The following is a 20,647-nucleotide window of genomic DNA, read 5'->3' on the forward strand; positions in this document are numbered from 1 at the left end:
AAACACTTTTGGGGCATATTAAACCGAAACCTCTGAAAAAAGAACAGGAAGGGTGAACTTTTAGGATTATTACGTCAAACATGGGGAGGAATTCCTCAAGATGATATTCGTTAATTGATTGAACCTGAAATCTCATTTGAAATGAAAAAGAGATCTTTTTATTCTGAAACATTCAAAAACTCTTAGTATGATCCATAAAAGAAGTCTAGTATTTGATAACAAAATAAACTCTTTTTTTAAAAAAAAATCTAAGTGGTGGTGAGAGGTTCACCAAAGCGGATGAGGTTGTTCTTAATACTTTAGGATCTGACTCAACTTCCTGCCAATATTCTGAAAGGTCATCAACTCTTTGGATCTAAAACTGCCCCTACAACAACCTCATGTATGTTATCTAGGCCTGAAACTCCCGCTACCAGCCTAAATCTTTCATTTTGACTGTGACTAAAATAAAAACACTTTCTTTAAGTTGTTTATTGTAAAATAAAAATGTTCATAAAACAATAAAGTTGTATTTGCCCAATTTTCAGCCGATAAAGTTATTTTTTTCATCGCAAACAATCGTTTAGTAATTTGCTTGCAAATCTTTTTTTTCAAGTGCGTTAGAGGTGCCAGCGGTTTTAATTTTATTTAATTAAATTAAAAGACATATTGTTACTTAAGTTAACATCTTGATTAAGATTTATTTAATAATTTTATTGATGTTTTGCACTGAACTAAAATAATACGTGCACATTTTTAATTCTTGAATTATCTTCGGGCGAATTGTATTTTTAAATGCAAAAGCATGAATATCTTTATTGTAATTGTACAGCAAGCGCTATTCAAGTATAACGACCTAATCAAGAGAGACAGCTTGAATTTGAATAATTACAACTATTTTTAACATATTTTGCTGTAGAAAAAAGTTGATACAAGCAATTTTTTTTATTTTCACGTTATTATGTGTAATTTACCTTAAATTACGGCCGTAATTTACGGTAATTGACAATCGTAGAATCAATCCCTGATTGGAAATTCCAATCTTCTAAAGTATCGAATAAAAAAGGGCAAGAGTAGTTTATCCAATAGTTTATCCCAACTCACAATAAGATCGGTTTCTATGGTAGCGCTAGTGCTAACTTAAGTAGCTTTTTTTGCCTTATAAAAGTAGGCTGATAAAAACCTTTTTTTTTAGAACCAACAACTTCTTAGGAATAAGATCATGAAACTGCTCATCGGTATTCTACCAAAATTTGTGTGTAATATAGTTGTTATTTGAGTTTAGACAAGTAAACATATGTAAAGAGTTTTGAAAAATTGAAGAAATAAGTCATCATTCGATTTAACCAGTTTATGGGTTAATTATAAGGGTCTGCGTCTCGAAATCGTTTTCTCGAAATGAACCGGGACAAGCATAACAAGACGAGAAAAGTACCGGAAAAAAAAAAAGAAATTAATAAAAAATTGTCCTGGAATAAAGTTATAAATCGGGACACTAATTTTGTCTCGGAATTTAAAAATTGTGTCCATCGGAATGTAAAAATTCATATCATCGCTCTTCTTGTCTCGAATAAAAAAATAACGAGACGCAATACTTACTTAATTATGATAGAAAAAATTCCCGCTGAATTTAGAGCGGCAAACGTAAACATGATTTTTTAAGCTATGTCGCATGATCATATGAAGAAAGAGGGAAAAGAAACTGTTTGTATCTTGTCCAATTTTAATGAAAGTGAGAAGAAGGATCTTAGTGAAAAAATTGAGAGTATTCCTGGCGGAGTTTGTATAGAAACATCGGTAATATCATAATTTCATAAAAAGAATTCACACACTATCTTTAAACCAATTTGGGGCAAAACTAAAGTGTATTAATAAAAAATTTTATCTTAGTATTTCCAAAGTTACTGTGACCTTGTAATTTGCAAATATCCGAATCGTGGCGAGAAATACTTATGTGGCAGCGTTGCTGGTAGGATTGTAATAAAGTTTAGCACTTTTTGCTTTAATTTGAAAATGAAGCTCAAGATTTTTATAGCTATGAATTTTGTTAAGAAAACTTGATGATGTAGGCAGGTAGACTAAAAAGAAAGCTTAAGGAGGATTTTTATACTCTATTGGTTGAATGTGTTATTTTAGTTAAGTTAAAAACATAATCTTATTAGCTAATAGAAATAAATTATAAATTATTAGGTAAAACCATTGTTACTTCACAATACATATTGGATTCATATACTTTTGGAGAGTGGATTGATGAAAAACCATATGAATGGCATCGTCAACCTTTAGTAAGTGGATTAAATGAGGATCTTTTGAGACTACCCTATCGGTGTAAAGAATACATTAAGCAGAATGGTGGTAATCGTCTTTTTAGCCATTGGAAAGTTTTGCTTTGTGTTGCAGACCCTGTAAATAGAAATGCTTACAAAAGGTAACAATTGCTAAATCTAATTGCATGGCAACATCCATTGTTTGTGTGCGTTTGTGTGTGTGTGTGTGTGTATATATATATATATATATATATATATATATATATATATATATATATATATATATATATATATATATATATTATATATATATATATAAATATATATATATTTTGTATATATATATTATATATATATATATTTTATATATATATATATATATATATATATATATTTATATATATTTATATATATAGTATCTATATATAGTGGTGCGCAAAAATTTCTGGCCAGTGACTCCATTTTTTTTGTACTTTATTTTATTTTTAAAAGACTCATGATTTATAATTATGAGATGCTAGTGTGAGATATAGGAAACAAAATATTACAGCAAATGATTGTCATTTATGTTTGTGAATGTATTTATTACTATAGTTGTTATATTTACATATTCAAAAGTGTCTGGCCAGTTTTTACTATGAAAATATTATTAGCCCATATTTTCTATAGAACACTTAAATCTAAGTTTTTCTATAAATATTTTGTAGTCATACCCTTTACAGTGATAATAGGCCGAGTGAATAAAAATGAGCAACTGCTTTTACTCAGTAATTGGTCAGCTTTACGTGAATAAAAACTTCAGCAGTTTTTTTCATATTTTTATTCGCATAAAGATAAGCAATTTACTCAGTGATTGCTCAATTTACGTGAATAAAAACTTAAGAAAAGTTGTTGGTGTAAATAATGTGGCTTAGTTTGATTATTTATGCTTTCAAACCTGACCATCAAGCATTTCCTATAAGTTTTCTATTAGATTTAAGTCTGATGATTGAGATGAGCAGCTTAAAACCCTATTTGAAACAAAAAAAAACATCGTGTTAACAACTTGGATGTGTGCTTGGGGTTATTATCTATTATATTACCATCACACTTCCTCCACCATGTGTTACAATTGGGTTTTAGTACTGAGTGCCAGTTCTTGTATCATACAAGTTTTCTACTATAACTTCCAAAAAGATTAAATTTAGATTTGATCTTTTAGAAATAAAGAATGCTACTTTTTTACAACAGTGAAGCAATTTTGTAAAATGATTTTCCATCCTTTAAAAATTTTATTGAACCTCTTTTTTGAATTTGTTTTTGTGTCTTTCACAAGTCATGTTTATGCTCTAACAACCTGTTTGTAGTTCTTTGCAAGTTCTGGATTAAAAGGATATTTGATGTTCACAATGATTAAAAGATTAAAAGAATATTAGATGTTCACAATGAGTGATTATCCCATTCCTTTTTTCAGTGTTTTCATTTGTAGTGTCTGCTACAATAATTGTTATACTCTTCAATAAATTCTATTCATTGAGAACAGCTGTTATGCCTCTGACAATATTATCTGCTTTTCCACCAGTTTCACTTATAGTGGATCTGAAAATGCCAGATTTTGAAGGTGTCTGAACGTCAATTCTATCTTGAGATTTTGCAGCAACCATTTGTTGAGATAACTCTTAACATTGCTTTTGTTGCTGCTTTTCTGGTTGATAACTTTGAAGATGTTACTAATTTGGTTGCAGTTTTGGTTTTGTTGTACTTTTTTCTTGTACTTATGGACTGTCGTTCAGAATCTTCAAGCTCTTGGTATTCTGTCTTGATTCAGAAGTTGACATTGTTGCTAATGCTGTTGCTGCTGCTGTTGTTACAGAGGCTCCAAGAACATTTTCCTTCTTTTTGATAGATGGATAGTTTTTGAACTCACAGCATTCCCAGTTGTATACCCAACTTGTCCTTTGCTTTCTATCTGAAGATTATACAATCTTTTGTCCTCACTACAGAGTCATTCACCATCTTTTTTTGTGACATCAAAAACTTCATTCAAAGAATCATATTTTCCTTGTTTAACACATTTATTGTAGGTCTTCAACAATTGATCTAGTTTTGCATGTACAATTTGAATTAATAAATTTGGAAAATCTAATTTCTTTGCTGTAAGCTTGTTATTTCTTTTTGAATTTGTTTTATGTGTTTGCATCTACCTTTGTTTGATTCCCCCAGGAATAGATAGTGATCAACAAGCGATTTCCTGATATTATTTTCCACTGACTTTTCCTCAAGAGATTCTCATCCAAATCATTTCTTTCAGTAGTGGAAACACTTTTCTTATATGACATGAATGAAAATGATACTTAGATAAGTTTCTGAAAAACAATAATGAATATCATTAAAGTTGCCACTGAAGTTTAAGTTGCTATTGAAAGTCATACTTATACCACTCACATCTATTATTTAAATGCCATTTTAAAAAAACATAGTGTTGTGCATGACTTTTTTTTAAAAACAAAAGCAGATTAAAACTCATTTGCATTATCTTGGAGCAATAGTTCATCAATTTATAACACAGGAAATTTATTTCACAAAATGTTAAAAGTTATAACTGAAATATACAGATATATGTTATGGTTTTTTTGTATTGTGAATTTAGGTGTTAATATGTTCCCTGGAACATTTCAGATTCATAGTGCACTTCTGAGCCTTACACTTTTGGTTTTTTTTATTTTGAATAAAATAAGGTCCCATGGTTATTAGAAACCTGAAAAAAAGTGTGAAAACATTTGAAAATATACCATGGTATCTTACATCATAAATTTAGATGCAAGTAAGACATGGAAAATTTCAGACTCAAAGGCACACTGCTAAACCCTCCAATTGAGACTTAAAAAAAAAACCATATATCAAAAACAAATTTTCCTCAAAACATTTTTGTTAAAATTATTACCAACAAATAACATTAATTAGCAAAAATATTCAGCTATCTATATGCTGTATAAAGTTAAAACATTACAAGTAATTTTATTATTTATTTGTTTTGATAAATCTTAAGAATTTTATTTGATTCAAAGCATTACATCTCTTCCAATTACACACACACACACACACACACACACACACACACACACACACACACACACACACACACACACACACACACACACACACACATAATTCTGGGCACATTTAATTCCCCTTTCCACACAATCATTAACTACACAGAGATTAAAAACCTAGGAAAGAGCTCCAACTTGAAGGATTTATTTCAATCCATTCCATTTCAAGCATGGTTAGTTTCATTTGTCAAGTAAAAACCAAATCTCTGGTCCTGTCTATCTTCTTCAATCTTAATAACAGTCATTGCATCCACATGTGCAACATCAAATAAATCATCTAAATTTTCACTGAAAATCTCTTCATTTTTCTTCTGCATCTCAGTTCTTTTATTTGAATTTTTATTAATTGCCATCCATCTGCTATGTAACTTCTGGGTTGGTATTCTTACTTTTTCCCAAGGCTGCAGCAATTCTATTGTTGTTAATGTATCACTTTGTTAAACTGTATCTTTTTCCTTAAGATGCATTTGAAAAAATCTTGCAAAAACTTTTCAATTTAAAAGAAGTTTTCTGCCTGCTATCTCAGTTAGAGTACCACCCATTAACCAAATTCCTCTTGTTTTACTGTTGCAATTGCTGTCAGTTGTCATGCTAAAAATCAATAAAAACAAATGATTAAGCATATGCAAATCAATGCCTGGTTCTGTAAATAAAAAAGATGCTAAAAAAAATCCCTTCCTATATGTAAAACAAGACCCTATAAATACATAAGTTCAAACTACCTATGTCCTACACTCCCAGGAAGAATGTAACCTATAGAGTTTAGGCATAATATGTGTGACACAAAAAAGTGATTAGGTGGCTCTACTTGTTTTGCTTCAACGCATAAGCAAAACAAGTAGAGATACCTAATATAGAATCGAATTAGTGAATATAATATAACTTAAAGGGGAAGAAATGTCAGAATCTAACTGTATTTAACCATTTATTTACTTTATCTACTTTATCTTTGGGGTAATTCAAACAAAATCAAAGGGTAGACATGCAAAAATCTAATATTTATTTATGGCTATGCTAATTATTGGCACCCTAACATACATACATACATACATACATACATACATACATACATACATACATACATACATACATACATACATACATACATACATACATACATACATACATACATACATACATATATGCATGCATGCATGCATACATACATACATACATACATACATGCATGCATGCATGCATACATACATACAATTATTGATTTAGATATAGGTATAGATATAGATATACACCTTGTACAGAAAGTTTAAACGCACTTGTTTTTTTAACGTCGATAATTCTTTTAAGAAATGATAACCCGATAAATTGATGAGATAAGGTCCGAATTTTTTATGTTTATTTTTACTAATGGTTTAATTTATCGATTTAGAGAAAAAAAATATATAAGGACACCATAAAGAAGGTGGAGGGTGATGAGAAAATTAACGGAGCAATTAAGTCCTTTCAATTTTTTGAAATAAAGTTTAAACGCACTTTGGTTGGAAAACTCGTAACTCTAGTTAATTGATTGATTTTTTCTTGCAGTCTTTCGCATTTTCATCACTCAACAGCCTGCTATCATTAGCATATTGTACTTGCATCTTTATTCTTATTTTATTTTGCAAAAAAAACTGCGTCTACGATTTGATTCAACTTTCAGCCATTTTCAACTGATAAAACTTTGTCAAAAGATCATATTTTCATGGGTAAAAGAGCTGTCTCATCGAAAATCAAATGGCAAGTCATTGGCATGCATAAAATGAAAATGAGCAATCGACAAATTGGCAAACATTTGAATATTTCTGAATTCAGCGTTCGTACAACAATAAAAAATTACTTATCGACTGGTAGTGTCAATGATAAACCTCGTATTGGGCGCCCAAAAAAACTGTCAGCTCGCGATGAAAACATGCTTTATACGCTTAGCAGACGCAACCCAAAAGCAGGAGTGTCAGCTTTGACTGCAGAAATCAATAGTTCGCTTGTAGACAAAACAGTTAGTCGTACGACAATAAGTAAGTTGTTACGCAAAAAAGAATTATCGTTTCATGCTGTAAGAAAGCCTATGTTGTCGTTAACCGATCGTCTAAAGCGAAAAAAATGGTGCAAAGAGCGTTTAAATTATTCAGTGGAACAATGGAAAAGAATTATCTTTAGCGATGAGTCGAATTTTGAAATTATTAACAGAAAAAACAAAAGATTTGTTCGTCGCAAAAATACGGAAAAATATTTGAAGCAACACATACACAGCCGTATTCAAAAAGGTGGTGGCTCTGTCGGCATATGGGGATGCATATCAGGCTCAGGAGTTGGCTGTCATAAAATATACGAAGGAAGATTGAACCAGTATGGGTATCGTGACATTTTGGAAAATTCGCTTATCCCTAGTTGCGATTTGTTCCAGGCTGATCAAAACTGGTTATTTCAACAAGACAATGCTCCATGTCATACAGCACATTCAATTACCAATTATTTCGTTGAAAGTAATATTCGACTCATGGCTTGGCCAGCACGATCACCTGACTTAAACCCGATCGAAAATTTATGGAGCTGGATGGATTATCAACTAACACAAAAGCAAATAACAAGTCACGAAATGCTTAAAAAAGAACTAACAAAATTGTGGCTTGAAATTCCAATCAAGATGATTAAAAATCTTATTGAGTCAATGCCAAGCCGACTACAAGCATGTATCAAAAACAACGGGGGTCATATCCCATATTAACATATTTCCATGACAAAAAATTACTAAGTGCGTTTAAACTTTATTGCACTTTCTTCTCATCAATTTTTTGATTTCTTGTGTTTCATATTACATTTCAGAAAAGATTTTGTGTTTTTTTCTTTGAAAGTTGTGTTTTTTTCTTAATTAATAATTGGCTAAGAAAAAAAACAATAAAAAATGAAGACCCATCATCAGATTTTCTCTTTGCACCAGTCCAAACTTACCATAATTTACAAAAAAACAAGTGCGTTTAAACTTTCTGTACAAGGTGTAGATATATAGATATATAGATTTTAAATGACGACATCTTGTATGAGAGTTGAATAAAATTAATATATGAACTTCAATAAATACGAATTCTCTCAATACTAATTTTTTATTTTATCTAAGAAATTTTCGCTAGATTATTGATACTAGCATCTTCAGCTTTAATTACAAATATTATTAAATTAAATTACAAACAAACATTAACGGTAATGTCACTTTTTAATGGCTTCTTTAAACTTCGCTTTAGTTGGGCTTCTTTAATATTTCGTAGGTATAAAAAGTATAGTGTCCAGAATTGTGTTTTTACATATTGACCGTCATCTAAATTCATACCTCCATTTTTAGGTCCGCATTTGTTGAACTGAATTTCGATTGCCTCTCGAACTTTTCTTTCAAATTTTTTGGGTTCTACTTTTAGCGTCTTTACTTGATCCCATTTTATATTACGTGAACATTTAATTTTATGATGGCCAATTGCATATTGTTCTAATTTTTCTTCAAAAACATTTTTTTGGTGTTGTTTTGTTCTTGTTGCTATTTTCATTTTTGTTTCACCGATGTATTTTTGTTTACACTCGCATTCTATTAGGTATACTCCGGGATGGCTATTTGATGGTAGTTTTGTTTTGTTGCGCAAAGTTAGTAAAGATTTAAGATTTGCACTGGATTTAAAGACTGCCCTGTAACCTGCTTTCCTAAAGATTTTTCGAAGTTTTGGTGATAATACTGGGATCCACGGTAGTGATATAGTTGGCATAGTTGCTTTGTTGTTAGATAAAACTATTTCATTATTTGAGTGTCGTTTTTTTATAACAATATTTGCAAGGTCTTGTAATTTCTTTTTTTCGTATCCATTTTCAGCAAACACATTTATTAGGAAATCGATTTCTTTATTTAAAAATTTTTCAGAGCAAATTGATAAAGCTCTATGAATAAATCCTTTAAATATTCCTTCCAAGATTTTTGGATCGTGGTTTGAATTGGGCTTAACCTGAATATTTGTTATTGCTTTTTTTCGATGTATGTTAAAATCATATTTACCTTTTTGATTATTCGTTATTTGGATGTCTAAAAAATTTAATCTTTTATTTTCATCTTCCAATTCAATTGTGTATTTGATGGCATGATGTTGACTGTTTAATATTTGTTGAAAACAGATGGCATTATCTTTATTTGTAAATCTTGCGTGGCTATCATCTACGTACCTGAAAAACGATTTTATTTCTAACGGTGGATTAGAATGAAGCGCAATATTGATTGCTTTATTTTCAAAAAATTGCAGATATATAGATATATAGATATAAAGATATAAAGATATAAAGATATATATATATATATATATATATATATATATATATATATACTTTCTGGTACTTTTAGTTAGGTTATTAACATTAAATGTAATATAATATCACAATTTAAATATTGAATGCTTTTTAAAGGTTTTTTAGAAGTTTTATGTTTTTATTTTCTTTCTTATTTTTAATTTTTTTAAATTTTTGTTTCACAGGGGTCAAAATTTTATAGATATTTTATTCAAAAAATTGTTTAAAAGTTTTTATCATTATTTTAATTTTTTTCAGTAGATTTTTTTTTTTTTTCCTTATTTTTTTTTCAACTCTTTTCTTTGCAAAGGTTGCTTGAAGCTGGTGGTGCTCTCATAATAAATTTAAAGTCATCTTTTGGAAACCTGCAACATACGCTTACGCATGCTTTTGTAACAGATGAGTCTTTAAAACATGTATCTCTAAAGACTGTTAATTTACAAATTATTCTTATGCCTCAATATATTGCTGAATACATTGTTCAGGTTTTGTTAATGAACTACTTTTCTTTTCATTAAAATTTTCTTTTAATTAGAAACCAATAAAAAAATTTTTGTGTCTTAATTGTGTTTTTGCATTTAACTGTAATACCAACTATTAAATATTATAAACATTCTTTTTACCTAACACATACAATCTTAAAAAAAATATTTTTTCTTTTAGAAAAACCCTCCAGATATTACAAAGTTCCAACATTACTCAAACAATTGCAAAAATGTCCCAGTTAAAAATGTTAAACATCTAAACCCTCTGAAGTTTCAATCACCTAAAAAATCTTCTATCTTGGTATGCAATTCAAGTCAGAAAACAATAACTGAGTTGTTCAATAAAAAGCGAAAGCACTCAGATGATTCTGAAATTTGTTCTAAAAAGTTTCAAGAAACTGACAAAACTTCTTTGCATTTGCAAAGAAGTACTTGTTTTTCTCCCCATTTACTTACTGATACAAAAGAAGATCGCACAAATGAAAAAGAAATTGTTACAAATCTAAACTCATCACTTTTGTGTTCTGGTCCCAAACAATCAAGTTCTAAAGCTGTTAAAATGTCCACACAAAAACTATTTAATTATAATCCAAATAAAGACATTTTTGATGATGACATGAATGTTGTTAACACTATCAAGTTGTCAAGTGATGAAGAGGATAAAGAAGTGATTAAACTATCAAGTGATGAAGAAGACTGCATAGATCCAAAGCCTATTACTCTAGATTTAAAAAACATTACTTGCAAAAAGGAAAAGAGTGATTCACTCCTATTACCAAAAGGATCTGTTAGTCATAAATACAAACAAAGTTCGTCTGTTATTAACATAAGTGATGATGAAATAGAGGCAATTGATGTTGATGAAGTTAGTGACTCAGAATCCAGTTTAAATGTATCCCCTAAAAATTTAACAGCTAAGTCTTCAACTTCTTTTAAAACTGATTTAAATGTTAAACCTGTCATTTTATTGGCAGATAAAAGCTCTGAATTTAATTGGCTGAAAAAAAATGTTGTTGAAAAACTGGTTAATGATGTTTTACTCAAATTGTGTTGTACAAATGATAAACCAGCCAATATGGACAGAAAAAAGAGTTTAAAAAACCAACTTGTTTCTAAAAAGAAACCAAATCATATTGATGAAGATAATTATAAGTTTCGAACCCCCCAAAAAAACATGGCTTTTGATCATATTCCTGATATTGATTTCATTAGAAAAACAAGGAAAACGACTTCCCAATTTACTGAACTCAAACTTCCAACTTTTAATGAAGTAAATAATATGGGGGGAGAAATGGTTTTTAAATGTAAAAAGGATGCTCTTCATAACTATCCATGTTCCTTAGTAAATATTATTTTTAGTTTTAATTATATTATAAATTCATTTGTATTGTTCAATTTTCATTTTTTATTTGTATTAAAACTAGATCCCAAATGAAGTGTGCTTTTTTTTCATGTTCTAGTAATTTCTTTTCATCAGCATACTTGTTAGTGTAAATATATGTTGTTGTTGTTGTTGTTGTTTTTTTCATTCTCTTACATTTATTATGAATGTTTTTTGAGAATTCACATTTAAAAACTAAATCTTTTAAGGTGTTGCATGAGAGGATAGAGTACAGAGGTTCTAAGGTAATATATTATATAAGAAATATATTATATTATAATATTATAATATTAGAAAGTAAACTTAAACTATTTACTTCTAAACATGTTATGCTTGTTATTCCTAGTTTCCTTAAATAAGTTTATTTAAAATTAATATTTGTAAAAAAGCATGTACATATTTCCGCTTCTTATTTTTATTTATTTACACTAATATTTGTTTTTAAAATGCTTTTCTAATAACAATTTCCTTTTATCAAAAGATCAGATGAGAAGGTGAACTTTAAAAAAATTTTGTTTAATAATAACTAACTTTAACAGTATCAAATGAACAGTAAGTTATTCCTCTCTTTCACCGACACTTATTTTCTTGCTCTACCTGCAAACCACTTGTCTAAATACAGCGTAACAAAACTATGAAAAAGGATTTATTAATTATTTTATTGAGCAAAAGGTGTTTTAAGGTGGTTTTAAATTTTCTGAAAACAAGACATATTTAGAGCATTAAAAAAATAAGAATATCGATGAAACTATAAATTAGTGTTGAAGTACGCATCAATTTGCTTAAAATGTGTTAACTTATAACCTCACTAAGTGATCTTTCTCATTCTTTCAGATTGCACATTCCCTGTTATATAAACCACACATTCCTTTTATAAGGTATTTTCACTATGAAAATAATATTTTTAAATTTGAACATTTTCTTTCATTTTTTATTATTACATCAAAGAATGCTGTGAGAATAGTTCTTGGATTAATTTCTGAAAGTTAGTTGCAATTTGGGAATTAAAGATAGCCCTTGATATTTTATAACAATTGCTTCACTTTTTTAACTATACCCAGTTTGTTGACATTATTTTTACAGGTCGACTTAAATATATGGATTCCTATTATTCAAATTGACAGAAAATGCCATCTTTTTTTTATTGTGTAAAATTTCTTCTTGGTTAATTTCAATTTTCAAAACTTTCTCAAGTGAAGATGTTAAAAGTTAGATGTGTTTTAATTGATATCAATCAGCTCTTTCTTTCTTTAGTAAAACTTTGGAATGACTTCAGTTGTTCTCAAAATTTTGTCTTCAGAAAGTGGATGAAAATAAATCATGAAATATCTCCAATTGTACTAGTGCAACTTCGATTCCATCTTGTTTTCATTTCTCCAAATTATCAAATGTCTTGTTTTGATTTTGTTAGGTTTTCCTTAATTGAACTTTTACTTCAGAATTGATTAAATGATTATTTGACAGTTTGTTAAATATTAAAAATAAGGCTAACTCTTTTTCATAATTTAACCAGCCTTATAAGTTTTTACTTTTAAGAAATTAATGATAAATTTAAAGTCTTAATATTGTTTAGTTATTATTTAAAATAGAAAAATTAAGCATTAAAGGTAATTGATTTTTTTTTGTGTAAAGAATTGACTTTATTCAAGATGTGGGTCAACCAATACTAAAGAACTTTTTTGTTTGCCAGAAGTCTTGAGTTTTAACTAAAATTGAACATTAAAAAAACAGTTTGAGGTTTAATTTTAAGAGGAAAACAGGTGGTTTTTTATGGATTGCATTCTTTACATAAAGAGACATTTATTTACAAAGAGAAAGATTACATATTAAAATTACAAAAAGTAATATCTGCAAACTATTGATGGTAGCCATTATGGCTAATTGTTAAAATTACCTCAATATGAAAGTTTGTATTTTTTAATTTTCATTGGTTCTAACTATTGTAAGCTTTTTTCAATTCCCCTATTTTTGGTTTTGACATTTAGCTAGCTATTAAGACAAGGAAAATATATATTCGTTTATTTTAAACATGATAGATAAAATTTATTGGACTGTTTACCTTTTCTTTAAAAATTTTTAATATAATTTTTTTCACTTTCTTCTTAAACGTCTATTTTTCTCCCAAAAAATCTGAAATTTTTCACTAATAAAGATTAATTCTTTCAAAAAAATTCAAAACTTTCTTTCAGAAAGTTTATCTTGAAAAATATTGCTCATGACACATGAAGGAAATTTTTACATGCAAATTTTCGCTTTTTTTGTTTGAACAAACATCATTTTATTACAAGTTATAAGCTTTCCTGAAATTTATTAATTTGTTTAAGAAAATTAAAAGATAAACTTTGATTGAGATCAAGAAGTGGAGATAACTCTGGGAATGAAGACAAGTGTTGATATTTTTTCTAATAAATCCTCTATAATTTTAATTAATTAGAAACATAATTTAGAAAAATTTTAACTTATTTAAGTTGGCTAATAGTTTTGTTAAAGTTTTTGTTTAAGACATTATTTCTTCTGTAATTATTCTGAAATTAAAGATTTACTATTTTTCTTATAGTTTCTTACTCGCTCAGCTTTTCCTTCTCGTATTGAGAGCATGGTAGAGTCGTGCATTGATGAACAGAACTTAAAAAATGCATTAAATATTATAAAACAAAATCTGTCAGGCTTCTACTATCCTTCTGCTAAGATTATTTCGCGTCTTTTAATTCAACTTTCAGTAAGTGTGCTGTATTTTTGGAAAACCATCTTTTGAGTTTTTTTTCCTTAACTTCTATGAGTGTCTGTGATTATGTTATAGTTTAATCCGTTATCTGTAATAATATAAAAGCCAAAAGAAACCTGCATGTTAAGATTAGCACCTAGTTTTTTAGAAAAAGTAAAACAGATGTGTCTGTCTTGTATTTTTTTTTTTAACATTTTCTCAGTTTTATTTGGTGTTAAATATTACGAAGCTTGTTATTGACTTTTAATGATGTTTATTACTTTTAAATTTAGCTGGAGACTAATGTTATAAACAGTATGGAGTTGGTTTGTCTTTTGCAACAAATATTGCTACTGCATCCTGTGTCAAAAATACATGCTGTGTATGATTTGGCACTGCAAAGACCGTTTCAAGATATTAATGGTAGTGTTTCTGCTACTGTTACGTCATGGCAATTCATTTTGGAAATGTTCACGTCAGTCAGATTTTATATTTGCTGTTGTGTTGTCAATGTATTTTCATAGTATTGTTACTGTATTCTCATTGTCTGGATTGATTTATTTACAGATAGTTTTAAATTGGATTTGCATTTAAATAATAGAGTAAAATTCCAATTTATATTCCTTTTAAATTAAGACTTTTTATCAATCACTTTTTATAAAATCTTTTTATAAAAATTTTATTTTAAACCAAGAAAGTATTGCAAATCTTTAAATCAATGTATTTGTTGAGGCTGCATATTTTGTGTAACAATTTGTTAGAAGTATTTTAAACAAGGACAAACATCAAGGGGCACAGAAAAAGGGGCTACCCAGGCACCTTCTTAAAATAAGACATAAATAGAAAAGTTGTTTTAAAATTTCTTTAAATCTAATCTAAGATTTCTTGAAAACTTCTTACATACTGATTTTTAGTACCTGATACTAGACACAATATTATATCTCAATACCAGGTACATAATATTACCTAAATCAGGCAGGATATATATTTATATGTATCCTGTGTCTAAGCAGTTATTTTGATATTTTTTTAAATATTACATTCTGAGGAATTCTTATTTCAATTTAATTTAAGAATAAATCATAATATTCAATCAATACATTACTTGTCTTCTTAGAAACATTTTAATAGAATAACATGCAGGATAGACATAAATGCTGCCTTGTTAAATGAGACAAATTAGGTTTTGGAAAGCAAAACAAGCAAGAGGGAAAAAAACCAACCATTAACAAAGTCTACCAAATCAGTTTAAATAGTAATAATAAGTTTTAATGACTATCAATAATATAAAAATGATTCACTTTTTTTCATGATGGTAAAAAAAAAGTAACAGTATTTTCCTCTTCTTGAGCAGTAAAATTCTTTGTCTTTATTTTTTAACCTCACATTTTGACAAACATTTTTTTTGATATGTACAAATTTGCCATTACAGAAGGTAAGTGGAATATTCTGAATACATCACCTGAGGTAGTTGGAAGAAGAGGGTTTTGTATTTTGAGAATGATTAGTATTCATGTTCAATCAAAAGACACAATGCTGAGTAATTCAGTGTGCTTAGCCAACAAAGTTGAACTAGAATTAATGTATTTAATCTTTCAAACACCTGAACCAACAAAAAGGTCTCTTGATTCTGTTTTAGTCAAATATGCTATAAATTACTCCATGTTAGTACTTCAGTGTTGATTACAATTAAAAACAAGTCAACTTTATATGCTTTGTGTCATGACTGAGTCTGAAATAACTAAACAAAGTAAAAGACTACTGATGAGTATTTTTCACTGTTTTCAATATGAAAGTTCCAAATATCCCACATTCATTAATTGGTTTAGGCATAAAAATATTTAAAACATAAGAAGATTCAAAAGTGAGTTAACTTGCATCAATATGTCCTGATTCCAAATGTATAAACAAATTGAACTTTGAAGTAAAAAAAAAAGCTATGAAATAAAAAAAAGTTTTAAATTATCATGTTTCTAATTTCTATTGTCATGTTTCATATTTAAGTTTATAATCTAAAAGTATTGTATTAAACTAAGTGTTGCAAACAAGTTACATTCTGGCCTGCACTGTTTTATTAAGACTGTTGTTACTTTATTTTTATATTTCAGAAATGTTACTGACTGTATCCAACTAGATTCTGATAAAAGGTCAAATTTTGTACTTTAATTTTTGTTATTTTTTATTTTGATAAAATTTGTTGCATTACACATTCACATAACACAAGTGCATTAGATTTAATCAAAACTAAGGTTGGCTAATGATGAACAAGATAGTGGTTAAGCTTGTTACTGTATAAAACCTGTGTCATTTTTTCCTTGTTTAGAAAAAATTATCAATTTTACCTGAAAGTGATACTGAAATTTTAATTGTTCTGTTTTTTTTTTTTTTGTTTTTTTTTTGTAGTTCATTGAGTTGCAAACTAGAGGCAATCAAGTTCATTTGTTCATTAATGGAGGGTGATCTTGTTCGGGTCTTTCCTTTTGGGTATGCTAATTTTCAGGGATTAAGTTTTACAACAACAGTTTATTTGGCTTTTGAAGCAAAAATTTTTTAAATAATAAATTTTGTTTGCTATAAGAATTTAATCAACCTTCAGTGTCTTAACTATGAATACTGGTTTATTTGAGTGTGCATGTTTCATTTTTCATCATTTAAAGATTATCTTCTTAATATCTTATAAATGGCAATAAGCTAAATAATTAATGATTTTTCAAACTTTAATCAATGGATTATAATTTTTAACAAAAGAAGGAAAATAGAAGGCTTTTTTTTTCTGATTATCTTGGGCTGCATGAGGTAAATTGTTAAAAAAACTGTAGACAAAACAAAAATCCTAACTTTTTATAAAATTAATGAAAAAGCATAATTTTACTTTTTAAGAAAATTGGTTAATAATATATATATATATATAAGAGGTATTATGTATGTTAAAAGATAAATTATATATATATATATATATAGAAGGTATTATAACACCAAGAGTCACAAATACAATTATCTTTTATATCATCACTGTATTTCTCCAGACTCGTGTCTTACTATATACCAATAGCTCACATTTTATATACTCTACCAGGCCTTTCACATTTGATTTATTTTGCAGCCTGAAAAATCATAAAAACTTCCAAAATTGATGCATGGTTAGTTTTTACTAAATATACCACTTATTAGTCAAACTTGGAGTCCAGAGGTAAAAAATTTTATGTTTTGCATAGATTGTTCTTACATTAATCTAATATCATTGTATTTTTTACCAACATTCCATATTACCCTTTTTTTCTTGTAGATATAATAAAAGCTTATATACTGCATATATTGCAGAACTCTAAGTGTAAAATCTTACAATAAAATGAAGATATTTTTTTTTATAAATGAAGTAAGGGCGTCGTTTTTTATTCAGTTCTCTAAAAAGAAAATTGAAAGCCTTCACTATAAATTTATTTTTCAAATCCTTATGCTTTGTTTATGTTTGCATAGCTTCCAGAATTCTGCAACTCCAAAATGTTTGGAAAAACTCCGTAAACTGCTTGTGTGGAAAGTATTTTGGCAAAATTCTCAAGAGAGTATTACCAACTCCAATGTTAAAGATCTCATACACTTGACATTTCATCTGGCTGTTCAAGCACACTCAATGCAGGTATGCTAATGTTCATTTTTTTAGTTAATCGTTGTATTAAACCAGTTAACTAACTTTCTGCTGATAAATCAGTGTCCATGGTCTATTATTCTTAAAATTGAACTTTTATTTTTTTAGGAACGTGTAATGTTACAGCAGTCTTTGATCATTCTTTCCTTAGTTGCTCAGTGCTGTTCCATTTTAGACTGGTTCAACTCAAAAACTTTCTATGGGCGAATGTGTTTTAATATAGTGTGTGAAATCCAAACTAAATGTGAGCAGATATTGTTCTCATTTAATGTTTCATTTGAACTGAGGGCATTCTTGTTGCATAATCTTCAACCAAGTTGGTTATCTAGTCGTGTAGCAGATTTCTTGCTTCAAAGATATGACTGTACATTTGTCACAAACAAGGCATTATTTAAATCCCCTTTGTCTTTGGAAAAGACAGTAAGCATTGTGTTTTTTGTTTGTTTGTTTGTTTTTACCATAATGCCATAAGTTTAATTGATAAACAGATATTTCGACTGGTTTTTTAAATATCTGTATGAAATTTTAGACGTTTAAAAATTGCAGTAATGTTTTTTCTCTCTGAAAAGTGAATACTTAAAATGAAGTTTTCAATTATGGCTGCTTATTTATAATGTAAATTATTTTGAAGTGTCTGCTACTCAAATGATGTTAAAGAATAGTTTTAATAAGCTTAGAAAAATATCAGCCAAAAAAATATTAGTTCCTTTATTGAGGAAAAAATATTTGTTTGCCGAATTTCAAATGCTTGAAAGTTTTGACTAAGTTTTTATCTTTTTATTTATTTTTATTATTATTATTATTTTTTTTTTTTTGCAGATTTGTTGTTATTTTTTCTTGTACCCAAGACTTTTTTTGAAAGAAGAGCAACATGTGCCGCAAAAAAAAAAGTAACAATTAATAATAGTATTAAATAACATTTAAGTTAAAAAAATAATATCTTCATTTTTGTTATTGCTGTTTATGTTATGAGATATATATTTGAATATCTTTTTTTTTTTTTCTTTCAAAATTACCTTTGAAATGTTACCTTGAATGTCAGTGTTAAGTTAGTAGTTTTTTAAGTGTTCGCTAACATTTTTCCAGCAAAAAGAACCTTTCGGAGACTCAAAGCAAAGTTAAAAATATCAACAAGCAAAATCATAAAGGTAGAGTTAGTTGCATCAGTGTTTATTTTGTACATTAATTGAATATATCAAAATAATGGTATGCAATAACTTCACGATGATGAGATTCAGGTTGGGTAGATGTCCTCTGGGGGGGGGGGGGGTATTTTTATGATTAGGAATAGAAATTATTTTTTTACTGACTTTCATATTTTCATTGAAAAACATATTTTCGTATTTTTTTTTTTTTTTTTTTTGTCTCTTGCTCCTATCGCATTTGCTTTTAAGGTGAAACTGCTTTGCATACTGCCTGCATTCGTAATAATCCAGACCGAGTTAAGGAACTTATTTCCATGGGCGCGAATCCAAATATAAAAGACAATGCTGGCTGGTATCCTTTACATGAGGCATCGAATCATGGTCATGTTCAATGCTTAAAGGAACTTTTGAGCTACAGTGGTAGGTGTTTTAAATTTGTAGATTAATAATTTTAGGCATGCAAAGTTTATTTCTTAGTTTTTTAATGTTGAGCATAGATTAAAGCTAGAAGAAATTTGGTGCTTATAGTTAAAATCTGTAAATCATCATATTAATGATGTCATCTACTGAACCTCAATTGTGCTAATAGTATATCTGCACGGAATATAGATTTATGATGCCATTTCTTTTCCGGAATAAGTAATTGTTTTTTTTTTGTTTTTTTGTTTATATATATATCTTAGAGAATATTTTAAAATATCTGGGATGTCGGTGATTCCATCTTTTCTTATGCAAAAGGTTTAGATCTTTATGTAACAAACAACGATGGTATCAGCGCACTACATGATGCAGTAGAAAGCAACCAACTTGAAACTGCTCAGTTTCTCTTACAAGTCGGCGGTAAGGTTTTTTTCTGTCAGCGTATTTTAAATGTACGGTGGTACCACTTTACACATAGCCTAAAATTTTTTTTCTTAGAGGCAATTGCTTAGAAATAAAAACGTTATTTATTTTTTTAAGAGGCAGCTGCTTAGAAATTTTAGAGGTAATTGTTTATAAAATAAAAAAAAACTATTTCATTTTTTCAGGTAATAGACTAATCTCCCTTCAAACTAAAGAAAACAAAAGCGCTTTCGACCTGGCTAAAACAAAGGAGATGAAGAGTTTGCTAAACAAATATTTCAAAGAAAATGGTTTGTTCTCGTCAACATCTATCAACGATTCTAAGTTAAATAAAAGACTTTATGAAAATGTTAAAACCGTTTCTCAGAGCGATCTTCAAGAATTTCTGTTTTTGCTCACACTTTTATTAAAGTCATTGATATCGACAGAAGAAGTTAGTATCGACAAGCCCCTTCTCCAAAAGCAATTCCTTTTGCTAAACCAACATATTGCATTTATCAGCCATAAGAAAACCTTACAAACTTGTCTGCTTTTAAAAAATCTAGAAAAGGTTCTTCGCTTAATTTGAATTTACGATGCTTTATTGTCCTTTGTGGCTTCTTTTCTCTAAAAATCTGTTTCTTTGTCCCAGTTGGACATCAATGTGAGAATTCGTATTTAACACAAAAAAATCATTAACGCCTGATCGAGTTTTGATTGACATTTAAAAAAATTAAGATTTCTTATTCGTTTTACTTTTCTAACGACACACTATGCGTCGCACTGATAATAAAAAAGGAAATAGCCTAATA

The 20,647-nt window shown here is 28.5% G+C and overlaps 1 protein-coding gene across 2 annotated transcripts; it reads left to right on the top strand.

Moving 5' to 3' along the window:
- Positions 1–1,533: 1,533 nt before the first annotated feature.
- LOC149881334 (SMC5-SMC6 complex localization factor protein 1-like) lies at positions 1,534–20,538 on the top strand. Of its 2 annotated transcripts, XM_090068345.1 has the most exons (17): positions 1,534–1,776; positions 1,870–1,948; positions 2,170–2,407; positions 9,963–10,137; positions 10,316–11,479; positions 11,728–11,763; positions 14,076–14,237; positions 14,516–14,697; positions 16,331–16,369; positions 16,626–16,706; positions 17,700–17,859; positions 17,977–18,288; positions 18,688–18,758; positions 18,955–19,016; positions 19,263–19,433; positions 19,752–19,853; positions 20,042–20,538. In XM_090068345.1, the coding sequence occupies exons 1-17, from the start codon at positions 1,645–1,647 to the stop codon at positions 20,422–20,424; spliced, it is 3,549 nt and encodes a 1,182-aa protein (XP_089924471.1). In that variant the 5' UTR covers positions 1,534–1,644; the 3' UTR covers positions 20,425–20,538. The 2 variants fall into 2 exon arrangements, with proteins under 2 accessions (XP_089924471.1, XP_089924472.1); XM_090068346.1 differs by lacking the exons at positions 1,534–1,776; positions 1,870–1,948; positions 2,170–2,407 and adding an exon at positions 8,917–9,065.
- The last annotated feature ends 109 nt before the right edge of the window (positions 20,539–20,647 follow it).

The sequence above is a fragment of the Hydra viridissima genome, unplaced genomic scaffold (assembly GCF_058129835.1).
Source record: "Hydra viridissima isolate aposymbiotic clone 2 unplaced genomic scaffold, HvirCarnegie_v1 scaffold_12, whole genome shotgun sequence".
Lineage (NCBI taxonomy): Eukaryota > Metazoa > Cnidaria > Hydrozoa > Anthoathecata > Hydridae > Hydra > Hydra viridissima.

Excerpts from the sequence above, each read along its gene's own strand:
- LOC149881334 (XM_090068345.1), top strand. The coding sequence starts at position 1,645 with ATGTCGCATGATCATATGAAGAAAGAGGGAAAAGAAACTGTTTGTATC. Across the intron at positions 10,138-10,315 it reads TTGCTGAATACATTGTTCAG|AAAAACCCTCCAGATATTAC; the intron begins GTTTTGTTAATG and ends TTTTTCTTTTAG. Across the intron at positions 19,434-19,751 it reads GGAACTTTTGAGCTACAGTG|GTTTAGATCTTTATGTAACA; the intron begins GTAGGTGTTTTA and ends CTTATGCAAAAG.